General features: G+C 41.2%; 1 protein-coding gene across 1 annotated transcript in view; it reads right to left on the bottom strand.

Annotated features, from left to right (window-relative positions):
• Positions 1 to 6,905: 6,905 nt before the first annotated feature.
• The window catches only part of SKOR2 (SKI family transcriptional corepressor 2), a 39,031-nt gene continuing 21,198 nt past the window's right edge, over positions 6,906 to 24,738 (bottom strand). The window contains exons 7-8 of the mRNA XM_037806291.1: positions 13,853 to 13,920; positions 6,906 to 6,968 (exon numbers count right to left, since the gene is read on the bottom strand). Coding sequence (XP_037662219.1) covers positions 6,906 to 6,968; positions 13,853 to 13,920 — 131 coding nt within the window. The remainder of the gene's footprint in view (positions 6,969 to 13,852; positions 13,921 to 24,738) is intronic.

The raw sequence follows: 24,738 nt of genomic DNA, 5'->3' as shown, positions 1-24,738 counted from the left end.
ATTATTCTAGAAGTGAAACAGACATAACAGGAGTTTGCAAAAGAGTTATTCAGTTAACATAGGAAAAATCTATTTTTCAAACTCTCCAGAAGGATGCAAAGCAGCAAAATAGTGATGACAACATGCAGACGTAAGGCAAAAATAGGTTGATTATGTCCTTAGCTGTTAAATATGGGTCTTGAAGTGGCCATAATAAAAGCAGCCCCTTGGTGGGAAAGAAAAGAGAATAAGGCAGAAGACCGGCATGCAAGAGGAACTGTCAAAATTTTAGAGCTGGAAGAGACCTTCATTGGGTTCAGCCCTCATTTTATAGGCAAGAGTGAGACACAAAGAGATTAAGTACTCAGGGAAATATAGGGAGGTAGTGTCAGCTTCAGAACTCAGACCCTCTTACAAAAGCCTGATGGTCCTAGGAAAGCAGGATAGTGGCTTTAGAATCAAACAAAACTGGATTGATCCTAGTTCTGTCACTTGCTAGCTAAGTGACTTCCTTGAGCATCAGTTTTCTCATATATAACGGGGTAATAGAAGGATCTACCTTATAGAGTCATAAGCATCAAGAAATATTGCACTAGTGCAGGACAAGATGGCGGAATAGAGAGGAGTGGAAGCTAAGTAGTCCCCTTGGAACAACTACAAAAAACCAGAAACAACTAGTAAATAACCCAGAATAACTGCGGGGGGACAAACGAGACCCTCCATTCATCATACACCAACCTGAATTGGGAGGAATGCCCGAGAACACAGCATAAAATCTGTAAGTAAAACCTGCAGAACCAGGTCAGGAGACCCCCTCCCCCATAGCCCGAGCTGCAAAGCCTCATGGTGCCAGAGAGAAGCTCTCTCCCAGCAAGCGAATACAGCTCAGCTGAGCTCCAACTGGGGTTTTAAGTAGCGAGTGTGAACTGCTCACTACAGGTACGCAGCCCCAAAAAACAGACAGAGGCTTTGGGTGATGACTGACCTGGGAGAGCCTGAGGGTCGCCTTGGACTCTGTCTGAAGGGAACTATCTGTTTCTTTTTTGGCTCAGTGGAGAAAGCCCCAGTCATTTTCAGTTTCCAGGGCTGTGACTCTGGGAAGGGTGGAGACACCACAAGCAGAGAGCGAGACCATTGAAATGCTAATGACCTCCACCTGAGGGGTCTGTCTTTTCTAGGAGGAAAGGGGTGGGGCCCTTTCCATTCAGAACCAGACCCCAGAGCCTGGGGGAACACGGCCATACCTCCTCACACCAGTCAAGGATTATAGGCTAACAGGCGTCACCTGCTGGGCAGAAAACCACAGTGACCCGAGGCATCAAAGGGTGGAGCAATTTTCTAAGACACACCCGCAGGGAAACCAGATACTGAATATTTCTTCCCTCTGGGACCTGAGCCTGTTCTGGTCTGGGAAAACCTGATTTGGATAACCAAGGAAACCATGCCTAGACAACAGAAAATTACAAACTACACTAAGAAAAACAAAGTTATGGCCCAGTCAAAGGAACAAACGTACACTTCAACTGAGATACAGGAATTTAAACAACTAATGCTAAATCAATTCAAAAAGTTTAGAGAAGATATCGCAAAAGAGATAGAGGCTGTAAAGGAAGCACTGGACATGTATACGGCAGAAATCAAAAGTTCAAAAAACCTACTAGTAGAATCTATGGAAATGAAAGGCACAACACAAGAGATGAAAGACACAATGGAAACATACAACAGCAGATCTCAAGAGGCAGAAGAAAACACTCAGGAACTGGAGAACAAAACACCTGAAAGCCTACACACAAAGGAACAGATGGAGAAAAGAATGAAAAAATATGAGCAACGTCTCCGGGAACTCAAGGATAAAACAAAGTACAATAATGTACTTATTATTGGTGTCCCAGAAGGAGAAGAGAAGGGAAAGGGGGCAGAAGCAATAATAGAGGAAATAATTAATGAAAATTTCCCATCTCTTATGAAAGACATAAAATTACAGATCCAAGAAGCACAGCATACTCCAGACAGAAGAGATATGAAGAGGCCTACGCCAAGACACTTAATAATCAGATTATCAAATGTCAAAGACAAAGAGAGAATCCTGAAAGCAGCAAGAGAAAAGCGATCCATTACATACAAAGGAAGCTTAATAAGACTATGTGCGGATCTCTCAGCAGAAACCATGGAGGCAAGAAGGAAGTGGTGTGATATATTTAAGATACTGAAAGAGAAAAACCACCAACCAAGAATCCTATATCCAGCAAAGCTGTCCTTCAAATATGAGGGAGAGCTCAAAATATTCTCTGGCAAACAGACAATGAGAGACTTTGTGAACAAGACACCTGCCCTACAGGAAATACTAAAGGGAGCACTACAGGGTGATAGAAGACAGGAGTGTGGTTTGGAACACAATTTTGGGAGATGGTAGCACAACAATGTAAGTACACTGAACAAAGGTAACTATGAATACGGTTGAGAGAGGAAGGTGGGGAGCATGTGAGACACCACAAGAAAGGAGGAAAGATAACGACTGGGACTGTGTAACTTGGTGAAATGTAGAGTATCCAACAATTGTGATAAAAGATACAAATATGTTCTTTTACGAGGGAGAACAAGCAAATGTCAACCTTGCAAGGTGTTAAAAATGGGGAGGCATTGGGGGAGGGATGCAATCAGCATAAACTAGAGACTGTAACTAATAGAATCATTGTATTATGCTTCCTTTAATGTAACAAAGGTGATATACCAAGGTGAATGCAGATAAGAGGGGCGATAGGGGAGGCATGTTAGACACTTGCCATTGGTGGTATTGTCTGATTCTTTTATTCTACTTTTATTTAAGGTTATTTTTCCTTTTGCTGCTTCCTAGCTGTCATTTTTTTGCTTCCTTTTTCTTTTGCCTCTCTACCTTCTTTGACTCTCCCCCCTGGCTTGTGGAAGAAATGTAGATGCTCTTGCTTAGTATGAGCAGAATGTTCAATTAGGATGAACTTAAATGTTTGGAAATGAACAGGGGTGTTGGTAGCAAGATGTGAGAATAACTAACAGCGCTGAATGGTGTGTGAATGAGGTGGAAAGGGGAAGCTCAGAGTCATATATGTCACCAGAAGGAAAGTTGGAGGTCAAAAGATGGAAATGTATAAAACTGAATCCTATGGTGGGCAATGTCCATGATCAACTGTACAAATACTAGAAATCACTTCATGAACCAGAACAAATGTATGACAACACAATTAGAAGTTAATAATAGAGGGGCATATAGGGAAGAACTATACACCTATTACAAACTATATACTACAGTTAGTAGTATTTCAACATTTTTTCATAAACAGTAACAAGCGTACTATATCAATACTAGGAGTCAACAATTGAGGGGGGTTGGTTAGGGATAGGGGAGGTTTAGTTTCCTTTTCTTTTTTCTTTTTTCATCTTTCACTTTATTTCTTGTATGGAGTAATGAAAAGTTTCTAAAAATTGAACAAAAATTAAGTGTGATGGATGCACAGCTGTATGAGGGTACCCAGGGGCAAGTGATTGTACACTTTGGATCTTTGGATAATTGTATGGTATCTGAACAATCTCAATAAAAATGAAAAAAAAAAAAAAAAAAAGAAATAATGCACTAAAGAATTTAGACCAGTATCTGGCAGTTAATGCTCAGTATATGGTAGGTAATATTATTTACATCTTGGTCAATGAGTTTCTATATGACTATGAGCCAGATATTTCTCGATTCACTTTCTACTTTTGTAAAATGAGTTAGTTCTCTGTGAATGAATGGCATAGGTGTTTCAACCAGTTACAGAAATGATAGTTACATAATACATAAGGTGCTTGGAAGGAAAATGAATGCAAATTAGTGTTAATATCATTTCATTTTTATTTGGTGTGCAGTTTTCATACAATTTATACTGGGTATCTGTGCAGAAATTGGGTTATAGAATTAACAAGAGAGGTAAGGAAGACCATCAGGAATAACTGGCATTAAAAACAGTCCCAGACAAAAGAATTTTGAAATATTTTTCAAATAATAATCACACAAACTCACAATGAAACACACAGGCAGTGCAATACAATGCCTAATCTAATAGGGCTTGTTTTAGGAGCTAGTTTGAAGATAAATAAAATAAAGTACCCTTTACACAGCTGATAGCTAAAGAAATAGAATTCATTGCTCAAGAGGGGGCTATACCTAAGATGAAGAAAGGTTTAGATAAATTCACGGGTAATGGGTCTTTAAGGAATTACAGGAAAGTTAAGAGGATTCAGTGTACATGACCAAATATTGAGGTTGGTATCATTAGGAACAACAATTTAGCTCTTCTAATGGAATTACATGGCTAGTATCCTGGTCTGGGTGGACCTTTATTCTAAGTTAACATGGAATTTCTGATGTTCTAAAGTAGGGAAAAAAGATTAGTGGAGTGGTGATATGTGGCACTCCTTGCTTCAGCTTATTAAGTGGATTGCCTGTGGTTTTGAAAAGCTTCCTCCTCCTAGAAGTCATATTGAAATCCACTGGGTGGCAAGAACGTAACATACTACCTTAAGGGTCACTCTTGCATAAGACATTAATGCATCAGTCCCTAATTTGGAAACCTGCGGTCACTCAGCAAGACAGAATTTGTCTCTCTCTCTTGGTATAATGATTTTTATTTTGTAATCTCTCTTGGGGTAACTCCTTGCAGGCTTCGCATGTTGAGAATCAGAGACTGCATCTAACAATATGGTTGTGATTCTATGCTTGGCTGATTTAGCTAAGCATTTAAGTAACCACTAATCTTCTGAAAGCACCAGGGTCTACTTAGAGAAATCCCTGTTGTCTGCAAGGATGGAAACAAAATCAGCATGGAGGAAGCATTAGTTACTAAACACGAATCAATCTTGTTTTTTTTTTGTCACCTAGTCATATGCTATGTCAGCATCACAGGGGTGGTTTCTGGGCAGTCTCCATTCTGTAGGTGCAGGAGTGGCTTGCATCTGACAGGCAGGGGAGATGAGTTGGGGAAGTAGAAGAGAGTTTATTTAAGTAAGTGTAACTCAGGCCACATTCTAATGGGTGAATCTCACAAACTCCGAGTGAAAGGGACCAGATACAAGAGGACATTCTATGCAATGTCATTTACATGAAGTTCAAAAAATAGGCAAAACTCATCTTTGTTGGGGGCGTGGGAGTAACAGAGAGGGTGTGAGATGGGCATGGAATCTGGGTGCTGGAAAAATAAGTGAGTTCATTTTGTGGAAATTCACTGAGTTGTATGTGATTTGTACACTTTGCTGAATGTGTTATACTTCAATAAAAGGTTACCTAAAAAAACACATCCTAATATTTTCTCTGTGATTTGAAAGAAAATTAGTTTGACATTTTCAAATTATTATAGAGTTTATCATCATTAATGTGACTTATTCTTGTCTCAATTACCTGGATATTCTGAGTTTAGATTTTCTGCATTCTGAATGTTCTAAAATTCTTTATTTCACACTGCTGGTTCAAAACTGGTCACCATAATGAGAAAGAAATCTCCCACAGTCAACTTCAGATTTCAAGAAAAATACTTGAATATATAGAATGAAGCAAACTCACAGACCCATTTGTGTAAGATTTCATGGAGATGGAAGTGGAATGCCTTATTATCTGAGCATCTCTGTTGAGGAAACATCTGCACACAGGGGACAGGAAGTCCATGCATTAGGAGCAGGCAGGCACTGGATCTAAAGACAGGAGCCTTGGAATCTCTTCCTGGCTTTATACTATGGACCATAAAATGTCACACCTTTCTTTTCTGTTCCTCATGCAGAGAATTAAGGGGAAGCATATAAATGAGAGACTGCTTTGGAAAGGGTTTTGGGCTCCTGATGAAGTGCAACATAATTTTCATTATTGAAGACAAATACTGAAGATTCCCCTTAATAAAGATGATGGCAAGAAGTAGGATTGTCATCTGCACATGGTAGATGAGGCTTGTGATATTCAGAAGAGAGGCTTGATGGAAAGAAATGGAATCATGAGCCTGCATTATAGGAGATTCCTTTCGCCAATAAATTCTATTGAGTTGACAATATGTTCCAAAGGGAAAGAACAGGACGAATCATTCTAATAATGGGTCAGTGACAAATGGTCACCATCGTAGTTGGCCATGAGCACTAACAAATGCTCTCTGACAACAAGTTTTCCTGATTTAGCAATCCTAATTGTTAAATCATTCTAATGAATGTGCAGAAACAACAATGTCCTATTTCTTGAATTCTCTTAATCCTAATAATTATACATGTATTCTTCCATAAAATCAAAATGTTGCTTTCAAAATGTTTAAGTATATTCTGATTCTAGTCATTGAATTTTCACTGTTTTCTTTTCCTTAAGAGTCCAAAATATTTGCCTTTCAAATTGTTGCAGGAAGTGACTTTGAACCTGGCTTCAGCTATAAAGAAACTATTGTTGGTTTGGGAAAAGAATGAATAAATATTCCTAGTGCAGAAGGTCTCAAAAGTCTGCATTGCCCTCAATTGTTCATATTATCATCTGTCAGTAGCCCACTGACAGATTTCAGGAAGACTTGTTGGAAGCAAAGGAAAAACTGAGAAGATGAAACACAGTAAGCCTAACTCACTGGCTCTTCTGTTTCCCTTATAGGGGAAGTAATCAACGTGTCAGGTAGAACCACAAAGAGCAGAAATCCTCAAGACGGAATGAAGATCAGTTCTTTAGAGCAAATAGAGAATTTTTGTTTTCAGAATTTTCCATGGAATTTATAAGAGGCACTTAGCCATGCATTTAGGAAGTCCCATCCCCAGACACAAAGTTCATCAGTATGTTGGCTTAAATATAGGATGCAACTTTGTAAATCCCTTGGGCTATTGCAAATACATCAATAAAGAATGCAGTAAAGCAAAAACAATTCAGAGTCAAGAAAATCTCTTCCTTCTGGCAATCTCACCTTTTAGCTTTTGCTGAGATGGGCACCAAGCTTTTCTTTCCTGATCAAGCTTGCTGCATAGGGGATCTGGAAGATAAAAGCAAGCAAAAAACATCAAGGGAAGCTAAAATTGGAGACAGATGTGTAATGTAGACCCTTCATCAAGCCTAACAGTTTGAATGTCAATGGGCCCTCCCCAAAGAGGAAAGGTGTTCCATGGCCTGTTAGAAAGCTCATGAAGGACAGAACAGATGGCTACACTGAACTGTGGCTACAGCTAGTCCCTGAGGTGCTATGTGATGTTTCACTAAAAAAGTTTCTAAAAAATTGTAGTATATGGTATTATTTTTTATTTAGATATGAAAAGTGAGCTATGACGTTAATGATTATGTGCAAGGTTGCAAAACAAGAATGTCATTACTGGCTACTTCAATGTAATCTTTTACTTTAGTAGAGTGACTTCTCCCTGAAAGATGCTATCACTATAAATCACAAATAAGACCAACTAAACACAGACTATTTAGCTGGGTAATTTCCCAATAACTAAAAAGAAGCATCAGAAATAATTACACTGATCAGAAAATATGACCCTGGAGCATTCTACTTGGATAGATTTAAAGTATATTTGAATACTGGGGCTTTAAATGAAAGCCCATCACAGGTGATATGCTACTTTTCATTAGAAAATCAAATGATTAAAATTGGACTTCATGCATTATTTAAATTTGCCTCTCCACTAACCCCAGTTAAGGTACTTCATCGTTATGTTACCCACTTCATCAGTACAAGGCTAAACTCAAGACTTTAAAGATCTGAATCTGTTTTACATTTAGAGAAATAAATATTCAGCCTCTTAGAATGTAATGTGAAATGCTGCTGTTGTGTAAAAGCAGTAAAAATCTCATTACAATTAGGCAATGCTTTTGAATACTGTTATGTGTATTCCCCACATTTCCAGCATATTGTATGCCTTGTTCTCTTGGTCCACAAGTTCAAAAATATGAACCATTAAGAATGGGAAGGAGTTACAAATCTACAACGATGGTAGTGGCTAAGATGAGCTGGACCGATTTACCATAATAATCCATCAGTTGAATCAAACAATCTTTTTAAAGGGGGAAAAAGGGGGAGAAGACTATGATAACAATCTCAGTATTCTGACACACGCTCACAACATGGTATATCTGATAGGCACATATCTGATAAAGGGCAGAGATGGCAGCATTGAAATGAATGCTTCATATAGTAATGTAAAAATTTCAGCATCCTAATTTTGTATTTTAGAACATGAATGAGATCAGCTAATAACCACAACAAGAACAGTTACAGAGGGACCTACTTTAGTTTCCTTGTCTTTTCACTCTAGCTTACGCTGCACCTGCTACTAACACACATGCTTGAGCCTTGGTTTTCCAAGATGGTTTATGCTTTAATTTGCCAAAGCACAGGGTTCACTTATCTCTTTAGATACATGATATACCAGAGCCTTGAATGGCATTCTACCATGGAAGGTAACAAGTGGAAAACAATGTAAACTTTGGGGCACCTGGAGTTAACAATATAATGTGCTTGTGCCACTCTTACATTTAGAAAGAGTTTTCAACATCAAGATTAGATGCAACAAAGATTTAGTAACATCACCCTGGGCCATCTCATCAAAGCCAGTAAACCACTCTTTCTAAACCAAAGAAAACTGCCTAAAGGCACTACTCTCAGATCTAAGTCACAATGTTTTTTTTTTTTTCTTTTGCAGAAACAATAATGTAGCATTTCATTAAGGTGGGAAGCTGAGAAGGAAAAGAAAAAAGGACTCGGGCAAAAAAGCCCTTTTCCAAATAAGCTCATTTGATCCTGCAAAGCTCCAGACTGGAATTTAAATCTGTGTGCAGAATTATCCCCATTCAAACATTGATTTAAAAAAAAATAAACATTCATTTAAAAATAAAACAACAACAACCAAATAACAACAACAAAAGCAAAAATGCAAAAAGTTAACTGGGAATAATGTATCTTTAATTCTAAGTTCTAAATTATGCATGATAAAAAAAATAATATGTTAGCACATGGCCCCATTGTTCATGGAAACATCCCCATTTCAATGATTCTAAGACGAACTTTTTTCCCCTCACATTTTAACGTCTCTGAAATTGGGTGTGTCTTACAATTGATAGTCTCTTAGAATAATAGTAGGAAGCTTTTTTTCCTATGAGACATCAAATCATGGTACCTCTGACAATTGACAGTGCTTCAGATTCAATGAAATTATATATGGATTGATAGAGACCTCAACAAACACTTCTCAATACAGGAGCTCAGGATCCTGAAGGCTCCATTTAAGTGAATTATTCCATGTAAACCTCCTACAATAGGACTTACAAAAGCTTTCTTTTCATTTCAACAAGATTGGAAACCACCAAGACTGGCATGGGCAAAAAAATATGAAGTACTATATAATGTTTAGATTACCCAGTTGGTTCTAGTAGATCAAGAGTATTGAGGTCTTATCAAAATAAACTTTCTAGTTTGTGGCAAGAGAGAGAGTTAGCCTGAGCTCAGACATTCATGTGGGTCAACATCTCAAAAGGAGAGAGATGAGAAGGCCTGTACAGCCAAGGAACAACATTGTCAAGATGCATCACAGTAGATCGATAATTGGAAAAAGATGCACTGAGCCAAAGTCTGTCTCCTGCTGGAGAATCTTAAAGCAGCTTCCACTGAAGTTCAGACTTGCACCAAATCACCTGACTTGGAGAGACCTCCTTTTGGTATATATATTTAGCCACAAAACCAACATCCTCTATTAGCCCAGGATCTTTTGCTAAAAATATAATGCAAAACAGTATCTGTTCTATCAACTTAAAAACAAAAGGTATAAAATATAGTTTAAAGCCCTGGGTTGAGAAAGTAGAAATCTGGGCAAGCTCCCATCCTAATGAACACTGGAAGACCTCCAAGAAAAGATCATATCGCTAAGAATTGTGCCTTTGCCAATGAGTGCTCCTCCAGCAACCACGAAGACCTATTGCTCCTTTCCCTGCGGGGAAGCACCGCACTCCACCATCAGGAAGTTGTAAAATGCTGTTTTACAAGTCCGTAGTGAATGAAGCGTTAGTATAAATCTATTGACTGAACATTATTTTAATTGAGGCTTTTAATGAAGAACGTTGAGACCATTTTCCCCCTGGCTGTGTGTGACTGCAGAGTTCTGGAATAACAGCAGAGGGCACTTCAAGACTGGTACATTTCCTCCATGTACCTGCCTCGCTGTAGAGATGCAGCCGGTTCAAGGGATGTGAGTCTGGGGTTAGCTATTTATCATGTGCTCTGTGTTGCAGTTTCACAGGCCCCTTCCAGAGCCATGACCAAGAAAGAGCGTGTCTTCGACAAACCTACAGGAGTAGCTCATACACAGATGTACTTGCGTAAAAAGTTGTTGCCAATTAGTATTTTTTATAAAAGCTTACCAAGGCATCACAATGGTCTCAGCTCATATCGCAAATTATTACTTTCCAGTCTTTGGGAAAACTTTAATCAAAAGGTTGTCCACTGAATAGCTTCAGCTTCTTCTTAACTTTAGGAATGACGGTTTTTTTATTTTAAAATTGATCAAATTTCTCCTAGAATCACAATTCACTTGTGAATGAGAAATCCTTTGCACCTTATTATACTACACAGTAACATTTTCATGAGCTTGCTCAATTTTAAAACTTTTGTATTTGTGTCAAGTAAGAGGAGTATAGCTTTTTACTTGCAGAAATAAATCTAGTTTAAAAAATGAAAATGTTTAAATGAAACCCAGGGTTGGGGTGGGAGTCTAACACAATCTGTATTAAGTACTACAAAACTCAAATTTTAAACTATTTTTTTAAAGAGCTAGTTTGTGGTCATGTATAAATGTTAAATAAACAAATTCTGTGTATACTTTAAATTTTACGTTGAGATAAGTGCACATTCATTTATAAATGCACAGAGTCAATCATTTGACTCTATAGCTATCACAACTTTGCATTTAACAAACTGGAAAAAGAAGCAATAGTGCAGAAATTATAGTCAGCAGAGAATCTAAAACGTAGGAGCCAAAGAAATTCATAACTTTTCTTTCTACAGCAATGGTACCCAAGATGCTTTTGATATAAGTCTTTTGAGTATGAACACTGTGTAACAACACAGAATAAATGCATTGTGGGTCTTTGGGAATCGTTACAGAATATGATGGTTTTAATATATTTGAATTCTCCATGATTGCAGGATAGGGTGGGTTTTATTTCATATTAAGGGGAAAATGCCTATTCTGTAATATATGCTCTGTAAACTTTAAATATAAAATAATTTTGAGTGAATTGTTCTGTTCTCAGGAGCAAAGCATGCAACCATATTTACTGATAAATTAGATCATTTACTCAAAATATAGAGAAAGGCAATAATTGTGATATTTTTTAGATATTCTTTAGATAGGAGTTCCTAAAGGTACTCTCCCTGCACTGGTACATTAGGAAATTTATCAAGATGAATAAGGGACTAGATAAATTTCTGTTCAAGTACCCTTACTGATAACCTGCTGATTCCATTGTTAAGCATGTGGAATAATGTGAACACAAGTCCCTCCTGCCCCAAATCATCTCTAGCTACTAGGATTTAAATAGAGGCACTACTTGGAGTTAAATTGACTACTCATATTGGCATAACATTTCATGGCTTACACAGACATTTCAGTTTATTATTTACTAGCTTCTTACAATACCCCTATCACAGCACTAGACTAAACCTTACAACAGTTCCTTTTTCAATGAGGACACTGACACATAATTAACTGTATGAGATGGGACCTGAACTCAAGTTTGCAGACCCTAAATAAGAGTATCGGAGTTGGGTCAGGTTACCACAATTGGAGATACAGGGCATCCATGGGCAGGGACTCATTCAACAAACGAACTGGCCATCTGACACTGTGCCAGGTGCTGGGAGCAGCACAAAAATGCTGGGCGTCTTATGGTGAGGACACAAAAGAAGGGGAAGAAGAGGGAGGGACAAATCATATCTATTTCACAATTTTTCATGTTGCTAGCCTGATTGCGCCTTTGCTAATTTAGGGAATTATATAGTAACCTACAGGGCTGGATAAAAAATTCTAACTTCTCTCAAAGTATTTAATTTGCTATCAGGGATAATTTACTATCTAGAGGAACATGAATTAATAACACTTGTCTAGATAGATGAGTATATACGATAAAATATTTTGCAATACAGTATAATAAAAATATTTAGTAATACTAATTTGTATTTTCCCTGTACCGAATATTTCAACAGACTTGAGACTTTTTGTTCTTCTAATACTACCTGCTTATTAAATGGATGCAATATCATTTCCTCCTTTACTAACGATGAAACCAAATGTCAAAGAAAATGAGGACATTAAGATTACATAACTGGCATTAAGCAGGGGCACTGATAATAAATACTTAGTTTCCTTTCCCAGTGTCCACTTTGCTATACTTACTACCAACCCCAAATCAGAGGTTTTTTTGTTGTTGTTGCATGTGTGGCAATTTTTAAGAGTCAGAAAATGATGCCCTGTGTAAAATAAGTAAGGTCTTAAAATTTTGCATGCCCCTACCACCCTTCCTATATTAAAAGTCTTCCTTTGGATAAAGAAGATAACAAGTATATTCACAGCAAGTGATCAGTAGCTCTAACTATCTAGGTAGAATAAGCAGATACATTTAAAAAAATTCTGTGGAGGATTTGTTTTCAATAGATGAAGAAAATCCTTCTGCTCCCCTAGTCAATTCAGGTGCAAACAAAACTAACACGCAAACCAAACCAGAACAAGAAGACAGAGCCTGTTTCAGCAGCATCTTCTCTCGTGTTTTTCAGAGCTGAGAATGGTTACTGCATACTGGAGATCAAGGAAAAACTCAGTGGGAGCGTTTGAGTTACATGCAGCACCATCAACAGGGACCCCAGAATAGGGAAAAACATCGTAGAAAATAAGATTGCTTTAAAAATGACTCTCAGTAAATGCCATTAACACAAACACAAGTTCTCCAATGCAGAAAGGAAACATTAATAACCATCTTTCTGAAATAATCCTGACAGAAAACTAGATACCTGGTAATCCAGACAGGACGGGTAGTCATATGTATGCACACACAGGTCCATGCTTGATGTTATGAGGACCATGGACCAGCTCAAAAAATGTCAAGCACCCCAAATGAGGATAATCAGGCTGGATCAGTACACATCCTTACAATACAGGTGAATAGACGTATCTTGTAAAGAGTGAGCAGAAATTATTTCCCCCATTCTTCTTAAGAAAATGAGGAAGCTTGGGAGACTAGATTAAATGCACCAAGCAAGAATACCAAATGAATCTGCATCGGGACAAAGGGCAAGGGATTCAGAAAAAAAAAAAAATCCACATTTATTTCTCAGACATCTTCCTGTTCCTGTACAAATAGATCTCAGCCAGTGTCCGCTTTTAGAAATGATTAGGATAGAGTAACACACTTTGTTTGGAAATAATTTGTGTTTTTCATCATGCTTGGATGAATTTAATTGATTCATTGTGTTTATACTAAGATCTATTGACAGGGGAGGGCTTGGCTCAGGTCTGGGTAGTGAAAGGAGGACGAAAACAGCTGCCCTTCCCTGGGCTCCTATTTTATCCCAGCACTGAGTCAGGAAGTTTGCAGAGTGGAAGGAAATACAGGTACCTGTGGCTCGCCCACAGAGACAATTTACACATCTGGCTATTAACACATGGCAGGTAGTTACATTTAGAGGAAACGCACCGGCACATCTGTTTATCCTATGTCTAAGTAAATCTCTTGGTAATTAGCATCTAAACCAGCCGAGAGGTAAGTGGACCAGTGGATTTCACAGCAAAAACAGGAACGGTTTCATACATATTACATGGTCTGAAAACAAACCAAATCGAGTTGCATTTATTTTAAAGTAGAAATGCATCTTACAATTTGTAATTGCTGCACCATTTCTTCTCGATAAGCTAGTTCCCTTTTCATCTGATCCTGAAAATTATCTGGTAGGAGAGAGAAATGGAGAAAGAAATTAATTAAACTGCAATATCTATTTTTAGTATATTTGTAAAAATAGTACCAAAAATCTCTTAGATAGTCTCTCCCACTTTTTTGGATTTTTTTTTAAAAAGTAAATAATACGGTTGTTTGGAAAAATGTTTTCAAGACACTACAATTTAAACAGAATAGATGGTAAATATTCAGAGGGTATGGTCTACATCTTATATTGCACATTATTTCATACCAATTTAATCCCTTGCATATAATAATTACTCAGTAATATCTGGTGCAAGTGTGTTCTCTCACCTTTGTACACTTGTGCAATCCTGCTGTGTTCAGAACCCCAGTGCAAGGGAGGGGGTGAACCTCAAGGGCAAGGCCGACTCGGTGTATGTCATGCTTTTTTGGTGGATAAGAAGTGGGTCCGGGAAATATGCCTGCCTGGCTTCCCCACGGCTCCTCTCATTCCAAAGAGAGTGATGCACCAGGCCGGCCCGACTCTCCCACCCAGTAGATCCGCTCACCCTGCATTATTTTATGGTCCTCCTTGGCCCTGGTGTGTTTCTACAGCCCTCTACACACCTCCCTCTGAGTGAGGGGGAAACTTAAGGGATACTGTTTTGCAAACGCTCTTTGCCATTCTACGCATTGATCATTTTTATCGCACTTAAGGAACAAAATTATTTCCAAATATATTTCCTATTGGCACATCTTCTCCGTGTGATTTTTTTCAAGTGTGGCCTTGGCTAACTTAGGCTTTTTCTCTTTAAATGAGAAATCAACATGATTTCATATTGAATCTGTGGTTGCTAGACAGGACAGCTGCACGAAGAAAGCAGAAACTTTGTTGTCACCTTTTCCTCTCCAATTCCTTTCATCTCTAGGTCACCTGGTATGTGTGTGAGTCCGGTGCACGCTACCTCCAGCCTCTCCTCTCTCTGCCATTGTCACGGCTTCTTAACCAGCCACCTGGCCTCCAGCCCTCCCCTCTTCAAATCCCGGTCGCTACCTGCTCTCTACTGGCTCCCCAAAGCTTTCAAGATAATAAATCCTTTATTACCCATTAAGTTCTGACTACTTAGAGATTAAAAGACATTGTTCTTTTCAGTTTTTCAACTTCTACCCTTCTAAAATGTTTGAATCCTAGCCCCAACTCCAAACACGTATTTTAATTAATTTATTTTTTTAAAAAAGAACTTATCCCTACCCTCACCTCTGAATTTGATGTGAAAGGTGCTATAATAGAGGCTCGAGGGAGGAGGCCTCATATGCTCGGGGCATTACTGGGGAGGAAATGCTCGAGCAGAAGGAGGAAGATGGCCTTTTACCCACAGATGGGGAAGGAGCAGCGGCCAACAGCAAGCGGCTCTGCTGATGGCCACGGAGGGCGCCGAGGGCAACAGTCTCCTCCTTCTGCTGTTCCCTCCACCCCTGACGCCACCAAACGACGCTCGAGTCTTCAAACACGCATTATACTCCCAGACCATGCCTTTGGCTCTGCTGTGTCCTCTGACCCTTAGAGCAAATGCCTTTCTTTTATTTAAAGTCCACTTCAAATATTACCTCTTGTAGAAAGTCCTCTCCAATTCTCCTGCCCCTGCCTGCTGGAATTGGTCACTCTCTTTCGAGCTCCTCTAGCGCCCTGTACACGCCTCTATTAACACATCCATAACATGTACTATGATTCGTTCTCACACAACTGTCTCCCAGCTAACAGAGTTCTCAGAGGGCAAAAAGCTAAGTGCTGACAGTTTTTACATTTCCAAGGCGCATCACAGTCTTGGCACACAGCAGGGGCTAGTGAGAGAATGAGTGAAAGAGCGCCAAAGTATCTACTGGAAGGCCTGGGTACTGCCACTGACAGTAATCACCCCACTCTGGGGCCTCAAAGCTTTACACAAGGAATGACGGTGTGGAACGATGTGCTCTTTCTGGTCCCAGGCTTTTTAGATCTGAGGTCAAGGTAAACTGCTTTGGCTGGGCTCCAAGCACCCAGTTCTGTCTTTCCTGTGCTGGGGAAGGGAGAATGGATGATTTCGATGGATAATGATAAAAATTAAGGGTGAGGTTCCATGTGAAGAGCTGGTACCCATCCTGCCACCTCAGGACTCTCTGCAGGGTGGGTCAAAGCTGGCCCAGGACAACAGGGGGGCAGCAGCCAGGAATGGCCTGGTTCCAGGACCTGGCCTGAAAGCCTCTGGGAATATCAGGGGGCTTTCAGGGCAAGAGTACATCCCAAGCAGGCGCCACTCTGAAGGAGAGAATGCTCCCTGAGCCTCCCTGGATTCCTCTCTCCCTCTAGGGATCCAAGGTGCCACCTCCGATCAGGGTGGACTGGGGACAAGGGGCTGCCTGAAGCCAACCTGGCTGGAACACTTCGCTTGGATCCCAGCAGATTCTGATTCTGGAGGAGAAAATAGCTAAGAGCAAATCAGAATGGAATGACGAACACCAGCCCTTACTCAATTCATGCTCATTGCTCTAAGATGGCACACTTCATACAATTCCTTAAATTTAAACGTAAAAGTGAAGCCACTAAGGTATTGGCAAAAAATGGCGAATATTTTTATAAGCTTGGAATAGGGCCTCAACAGCCAAAACTGAAAAGGACTAGAGAAAAATTTTAAATTTTGGTTTGACAAAAAACTACAAAGTTCATAAAATACAACAGTCAACATATAAAGGCAAGTGATATTAAAAAAGAACATTTGCAACAAACATGACAAAAGATCAATATTTTAGTATATAAAGAGTTCATACAAATCAATAAGAAAATGAACACATCAAAAGAAATGTGGCTATTACAAGGAGTTAATAATACATGGGTATTTGGGAGAAACTGTACCTATTGCAAATTATGGAATCTAGCTAATAGTAGTATCTTAATAGTCTTTCATCAACAGTAAAAAATGTACCACATTAATACTAGGGGTCAACAACCAGAGCAGGGGGGATGGGGGTAAGGGATATTTTGGGTTTTCTTTTATATTTTTATTTTATATTATTATGATTGTTATTATTATTGGAGCAATGAAAATGCTCTAAAATTGATTAGGGTGATGATTGCACAACTATGTGATGATACTGGGAGCCACTGATGGTATACTTTGGATGGATTGTATGATGTGTGAATATATCTCAATAAAATTTCATTAAAAAAAGAAATGAGCAGTTAAGAATTTAAATGGACAGACTCAAAACATACAAACGGGCGATAAACATAGGAAAAGTTTGCAACATCACTTGTAGTGAAATAAAAGAAAATGAGAAAGCTTTGTTTCCATTTTAGTTAGCAAAGATTGAAAGAAAAGATACATGGTGTTCAAGAATGCAAGTGTAAATTAGTACATCCTTTTTGGAAAACAACTTGAAAATCATATATTAAAAGCTTTAAAAGTACTTTAATGCAGCAATTCTTCTTTTAGGAGTTTATCCTAAGGAAATAATCATGGAACAATTTACTTACAATCATATTCCATCATTTAAAACTTGGATAAACTTTAATATCTAACATAAGAGTACATTAATAGAATGTTGTGTAGTAATGGCAAGTGAAAAAAAGAGGGTAAAAATTACTGTGTATAGTATGATTTCCTTTTGTTAAGAAAAAGGATTTAATATGTGCTAAAAAGGATAAAAATCCAGCATAATAACATTGGTTATTTTTAGGTGACAAAATTACTGTTTTCTTTCATTTTTCTATATATTTAAATTTTTCTGCAACAAACATGTGTATAACTTTTGAGATATACAGATTACTAATTGGCAAATGAAAAAAATAAAATTTTTGTTATATTCTAAACGTTGAAGACACAATTTAATTGGCAACAAAATACCATTAAGCTGATTTCTCTAATAAGAGTCACTTAAAACCCTCCCAATTTTGGAAAATGATAGAATAATAAGAGGTAACAAGAGCAAGTCAACAGTAGTCCCCAAAACCTTAAAGAATACCTGGATCCCTAACTGAGACTCTATACAGGTTTCACTCACTAAGTTTATTCCTCAGAAACTTAAATTCTTCAGAGAACTCCTATGCCAGCTAAGTCCTCAAACCCAGAGGAAAAAGCTTCTTCATGTGATTGTGAAAACCCTGTGGATCACACTCCCTTTATCCAGTGTATGGATGGATGAGTAGAAGAATAGGGACAAAAACTAAATGAAAAATAGGGTGGGATGGGGGGAATGATTTGGGAGTTCTTTTTTACCTTTATTTTTTATTCTTATTCTTATTCTTTCTGGTGTAAGGAAAATGTTCAAAAATAGATTGGGGTGATGGATGCATAACTATATGATGGTATTGTGAACAGTTAATTGTACACCATGGATGACTGTATGGTATGTGAAAATATCTCAATAAAACTGAATTTAAAAAAAAGCCTCTTCAAGAACATCACCTAGATGTGTCCCCTTTGCTCATAAAGTTGACATCCTTTTTTAACTTGAATAACTTAGGGTGGTCACTGTCTAGACATTCCTGAAGATCAGGAATGTGATTAAACTTGACAAAGGGGTAGCACAGACAAGGTGGAATTTAACAAAGGATTATGAATACTGAATCTTTATATAATTTTTTTTCTTAGTTGCTGGTGTATTAGAATAGCTAGAAGGAAAGAAAAGAAATGGTGGAATTGTAACACATAGCGTCCTTTGAAATTTGTTCTATAGCTACTTGTTAAATTGTAATTTGAAAGCTATCACCTTTTTGTATATATATTTCACAGTAAGGAAATAACTGAAACTGTGGAACTGTAACCTACAATATTCTTTGAAATTTATTCTCTGTTTGTTAAATTTCACTTGGAAAGTTACCACTTCTATGTATATATGTTATGTTCTACAATAAAAAATATGATAAAATTAAAAAAGGGTAAAAAAAAAAAAGAGGTAGCAGAGAAACGCAATGAAGTGCAACATTTCAGCCAACATGGTAGCAAACATGTACTGCAGACTTGGACAGTTTGAAAACCTAAAAGGATTTGCAAATACCAATACAAAACATCCATCCTACATTCTTGGGACCATAGATAAGAGATTATGTATGAGATATCCAATTCGTCTCATAGATACCACGTGTCAAGCAATAGGTTCCATTTGTTCATATGATCTTCATTTTTTTATTAACACCTTCAAACAACTATTGGGACTTTTGGTCTCTACAGTGTTTTGCAATTCTCCCATATCTTCTCCTCCAGACAATGGTACCAAAAGATGCAGCAAGGAAACCACTAACTATATATAATGAATCCAGAAATAGCCACAATACATAGATATTGACAACCATATTTAGGTAGTTTAAGGAACAAAGTCCCAAAGATGAAAAGTAGTAGTTGTTTTTTTTCAATAGTAAGTAATTCTAGCAGTAATTTGGGAGAAGTATTCTTTACAAGAATCTAAAATGATGATGTAGTTAACATCTACTACCGAAGCTTTTCATAGGCCTCTGTCGTTTGTTCCATTAACTTAGCCGTTGGTTGTAATAACCGATGGGCTGTTTCGCTCAATTTTCTCCAGTGCCATGAGTTTGTCATCAGACCTACAAAGCCAAGGACTCAACTCATGAGCTCTCACTAACCTCCTCTATATAACACTTTTCAGTGATCCAATCTCATCTTTAATTGTCAGTTTTAACCTCTTCAAATATGACATCAAAATTTATATCAATCATTTACTGGGAGTATGTTATGTACCCGCAATATGCCAGCTGCTATGTAGGCAGCAAAGGAAGAACACCTTTCCTGATGTATTTACAATGCAGTGGGAGAGAGGAGAGTAGCACGGGAGGAGGAATGCAATGAACACCATAAGGCTTCAGAAAAGAGTGTCTACTGCAAGAGTGGGAAGGCTTCCTGGAGGTGGCAAAACCTGAGCTGTGTCTGCCATGATGCTGAGGACCTAGAAGAGGGGAGGCATTTCAGAGTAGCAAATCATGGTGTGCAGCGGTGGAAAGCCAGGGGCAGAGTGAACTGTGGGTTAACTGGAGCTGAGCAGGGGGAGAAGTGGAAATAAGGCTGGAGAGGCAGGGCAGAACAAGTGTGGAGGGTGTTGAGAGTCAGCCAGGGGTTAAATTAGATATAACAGTATCTAGATGATACAACGGAATCTAGATGATAAGCAGTAGGAATCACGATAGCTTCTAGAGTGGAAGACTTGGTGCCAAAGATAGAGTTTTAGAAAGACTGAACCTCAGCAGACAGAGAAGGCTGGAGTGGGGAAAGGGGTGAGCGTCCAGGGCATACTGCTAGTGTGACATAGCAGAGAGAGGGGATGAGGGTCTTCTCCATTCATTCCCTCAGCCCATTCATTCCTAGGTTCAGGGCTAGGCTCCGAGGTTCTACAGATGGCTAGAGGGAAGAGAGTAAAATGAATTAAAAACTATGGCAAAGGCCTCCCCCCTGCATGGGACCTGATTCCCAGGGGTGTAAATCTCCCTGGCAAAACAGGATATGACTCCTGGGGATGAGTATGGACCTGGCACCGTGGGATTGAGAACATTTTCTTGACCAAAAGGGGGATGTGAAATGAAACGAAATAAAGCTTCAGTGGCTGAGAGATTTCAGATAGGTCAAGAGGTCGCTCTGGTGGACATTCTTATGCACTATATAGATAACACTCTTTAGGTTTTAATGTACTGGAATAGCTAGAAGTAAATACTTGAAACTATCAAACTCCAACCCAGTAGTCTTGACTCTTGAAGATAATTGTATAACAATGTACCTTTACAAGGTGTGACGATGTAACTGTGAAAACCTTGTGGATCACACTTCCTTTATCCAGTGTATGGATAGATGAGTAGAAAAATGGGGACAGAAACTAAATGAAAAAATAGGGTTGGATGGGGGGGAAGATTTGGGTGTTCTTTTTTACTTTTATTTTTTATTCTTGTTCTTTCTGGTGTGCGGGACACTGATTACGTGCTTCGACTTGGCGGGCCTGGGCTGGGGGACCTGATCAGCCCCTGGGGAGGGTGGTGGGCACGGGTGACAGCGCCCTCCACAGCCCCCCAGGCCTGAGAAAGTGAGGCCGGAGGCAGGCCCCATTTCCTCACCCCAAAGTACAATCGTTGGGGAGGGCTTGCCGGAGAAAAACCCCACCCCCGTGCCTTACCCGTACCCTCCACCCTCTTCGTTACCGGAGCAACTCCCGCACCTTTTCAATCAACCTTCACGCCCTCTCAGAACCAATCCAAGCCTTTAACCCCTACAGCCACCCCGCCCTCTAAACCGCCCGATATAAGCTTGTACTCTCCCCTAATAAACTCTCTTGGATTCTTCACCCTAAAAGAAACGTGTCCCGCCTGTTCCTTTTTCGCCGCCCTCCATACTTTGCACGCCTCTGCCGGGGACCGGGCCCAGTCCCCCGCCTCGCCCTCGCCTCCGGGAAAGAGCCCCCGCCGCCGGTACCCTCCGAGCAACGCCGAGAGCCGAGGGTTCAGCAACCGGCCGCCCCCCCCCCAGACGAATCAACTACGACCGCAACTGGCGCCCAACGTGGGGCTCGAACCCACGACCCTGGGATTAAAGGTCCTCTCCACGCAGCGGTCCAGTAAACCACCCGCTCGCCCGGACGCCTCTCCACCTCCCCTTCTCCTCGCCTGCAAGGTAAGGGCCGCCTCTCCCTCGCCGTCCCGCGGAGCCGCCTCTCCCTCGCTGCTCCACGTCTGGAGCCGCCTCTCCCACGCTGCTCCGCGCCCGGGCCGCTCTTCCTTTCCCGCATTAACCTGGCTTTTGCCCCCGACTACCTTTCGTCTTCTCTTCCTATGTCCCCCCATTCCTCCTAACACTCTTCCTCCAGTAGCTTTCCCTCTTCCCCTCCATTACTTTGCTGTGGTCCTTTGTGTCCTTGTTTCTTTGTTTGGCGCGGTGTGCCTCTTTGCGACCGCCCCCCCCAAACTGCTCTCGCTACTAGAGGCTCCTGCCTTCTATTCTCGCCGTCTCCTTCGGCCTCGCGACCACGGTTTACCTCATTTTCTTTACTCAATAATCAACCCCCCTTTTTCTTTTCTCCCTCCGCTATGGGTAATCGTCTATCTGCACGCCAAGCACCCCAAGTTCGCGCTCTAGCGGGTCTCCTAGACACACATCGCTGTAAGGTGTCTGTCCGGCAGCTGCAAGTATACTGGGGGTGTAAAACATTAGCCACTAATTGGAAGCCTCCTGTTCCTAATCAATACCTTACCTTAAGGTGGGCCCCTCCAGGGTGCAAACTCCCTACAGTTAACTGGCTCGGCCAAGAAAGTGAGGAATCCTGCACACATCTTAATCTTACAGTGCAGCTCCCCACTGACCCCTCCTGGTTACTCGGTCAAACTTGGGGCTTCAGAATCTATGAGAAAGGAGCTGACCGAGGATCACTTATTCTCATAAAGAAGAAGGCTGTAAGCCAACCATGCCAAAATACTGCATTAAAAACACCCTCTGGCATAGGTCCCAACCAAGTCATTAACCCCCTTTTTCCGCAGCCCTCCAGCCGCACCTCAGGTACAAGCAGCGCGACCGGAAGCCGTACCTCAGCTGCAAACAGTGCATCGCCAACCCCACCACCCCAACCTTTTCTGCCACCCTCTCGTTACTCCTCTCCCATCCTCGACCTTATCCAAGCGGCCTTCACCTCAGTGAATTCCTCCAACCCCAATCTTACCTCCTCTTGTTGGCTTTGCCTCTCCACTTCCTCCCCCCTGTATGAGCCAGTTGCCTCCAACCTCTCCTTTTCAGAAAATGCAGAAGACAACCCCTTGGAATGCAATTGGAATACCTCAGCCGTCCCCCTAACCTTTCATTCAGTCTCCTTTACAGGAAAGTGCATCCGCCCTCGCTCAAGTAACTCTCCCAACCTCACAGCTTGTGCCAACTACTCATCTCCCAGCAGCTCTGCCAAATTTCTCATTCCTCATAACTCCTCCCAATGGCTCTGCTCCTCTACAGGACTTACCCCCTGCCTTAACGTACTGACCCTCAATACAACTCATGAAACTTGCCTCTTGATTGTCCTCATCCCTAGGGTCCTATACCACAGCGAGGAAGACTTCTTCCTCCGCCTGGAAACAACTGCAGCTCCTGCCCCACTGCAAAAGCGAGAACCCATCACCGCCCTCACGATTGCCTCCCTCCTAGGTCTTGCAGGCGCTGGCACCGGAATTGCTGCATTAGCCAGTCAAGGCTCCGCCCTAACTCACCTCCGGGCGGCTGTTGACGAGGACATTCGTCACCTACAAGACGCTATTTCCCATCTTAAAAATTCTGTCAATTCCCTCTCTGAGGTCGTGCTCCAAAACCGCCGAGGTCTCGACCTTCTCCTCCTCAAAGAAGGAGGCCTTTGCGCCACCCTAGGAGAAGAGTGCTGTGTATATGCCAATTCCACAGGTCTCGCCGAAGACAGCCTAAAAAAGGTCCGGGAAGGACTAGAACAACGCAAAAGAAACCGTGAAGCCGCCAACTATTGGTCCCATATCTTTGCCCCCATCCTCCCATACCTCCTCCCTCTCCTCGGCCCCCTACTAATGATTATTCTAGCTCTTACCCTAGGGCCCTGCATTATCCGCAAAATTGTCCAACTTGCTAAGAACCAAGCCGATGCTGTCTTTTCATCATTTGTGCAAGTCCAGTATCAACGACTTGCCTCCACTGAAAAAGCTGACCCTCCGCAGCGCCACCACCCTCGTCCATCCCGCAAGCAGCGAGGCCCCTCTCGAGCGCTCGGGCGCCACACCAACGCCGAGCTCCAGCCTCTCTGAGCAACCGTCAACCCCTTTTCCCCTCCCCGGCCTCCCCTTCCCTCATCCCTTAGCGGACCTCTCCGGTAAGCTTCTTCCTTTAATTAAAACAGAAGGGGGAAATGCGGGACACTGATTACGTGCTTCGACTTGGCGGGCCTGGGCTGGGGGACCTGATCAGCCCCTGGGGAGGGTGGTGGGCACGGGCGACAGCGCCCTCCACAGCCCCCCAGGCCTGAGAAAGTGAGGCCGGAGGCAGGCCCCATTTCCTCACCCCAAAGTACAATCGTTGGGGAGGGCTTGCCGGAGAAAAACCCCACCCCCGTGCCTTACCCGTACCCTCCACCCTCTTCGTTACCGGAGCAACTCCCGCACCTTTTCAATCAACCTTCACGCCCTCTCAGAACCAATCCAAGCCTTTAACCCCTACAGCCACCCCGCCCTCTAAACCGCCCGATATAAGCTTGTACTCTCCCCTAATAAACTCTCTTGGATTCTTCACACTAAAAGAAACGTGTCCCGCCTGTTCCTTTCTCGCCACCCTCCATACTTTGCACGCCTCCGCCGGGGACCGGGCCCAGTCCCCCGCCTCGCCCTCGCCTCCGGGAAAGAGCCCCCGCCGCCGGTGCCCTCCGAGCAACGCCGAGAGCCGAGGGTTCAGCAACCGGCCGCCCCCCCCCCCCGCCCCAGACGAATCAACTACGACCGCACTGGTGTAAGGAAAATGTTCAAAAATAGATTGGGGTGATGAATGCATAACTATATGATGGTACTGTGAACAGTCGATTGTATACCATAGATGATTGTATGGTATGTGACTATATCTCAATACAACTGAATAAAAAAAAACTATGGCAAAGGGATGGATGCTATAGCAAAGGAAGATGCAGTGTGTCAGGGGAAAAGAGAGGAAGATGAGGCAGAGTCACTGGGGAAGGTGAAATAATGTGGTGACAAAAATGACTTCTGGATTTACAGCTGCAGGGATGATCAGACCATTTTGCAATGGACTGAGGTGATGGTAGCACAACTTTGTGAATGTAATTAACAATGCTGAATTATATATTTGAATGTGGTTAAAGGGGAAATTTTTAGGTTGCATACATGT

This window comes from Choloepus didactylus, chromosome 16 (genome assembly GCF_015220235.1).
Source record: "Choloepus didactylus isolate mChoDid1 chromosome 16, mChoDid1.pri, whole genome shotgun sequence".
NCBI lineage: Eukaryota > Metazoa > Chordata > Mammalia > Pilosa > Megalonychidae > Choloepus > Choloepus didactylus.
This window is presented reverse-complemented; position numbering and strand designations above follow the sequence as displayed.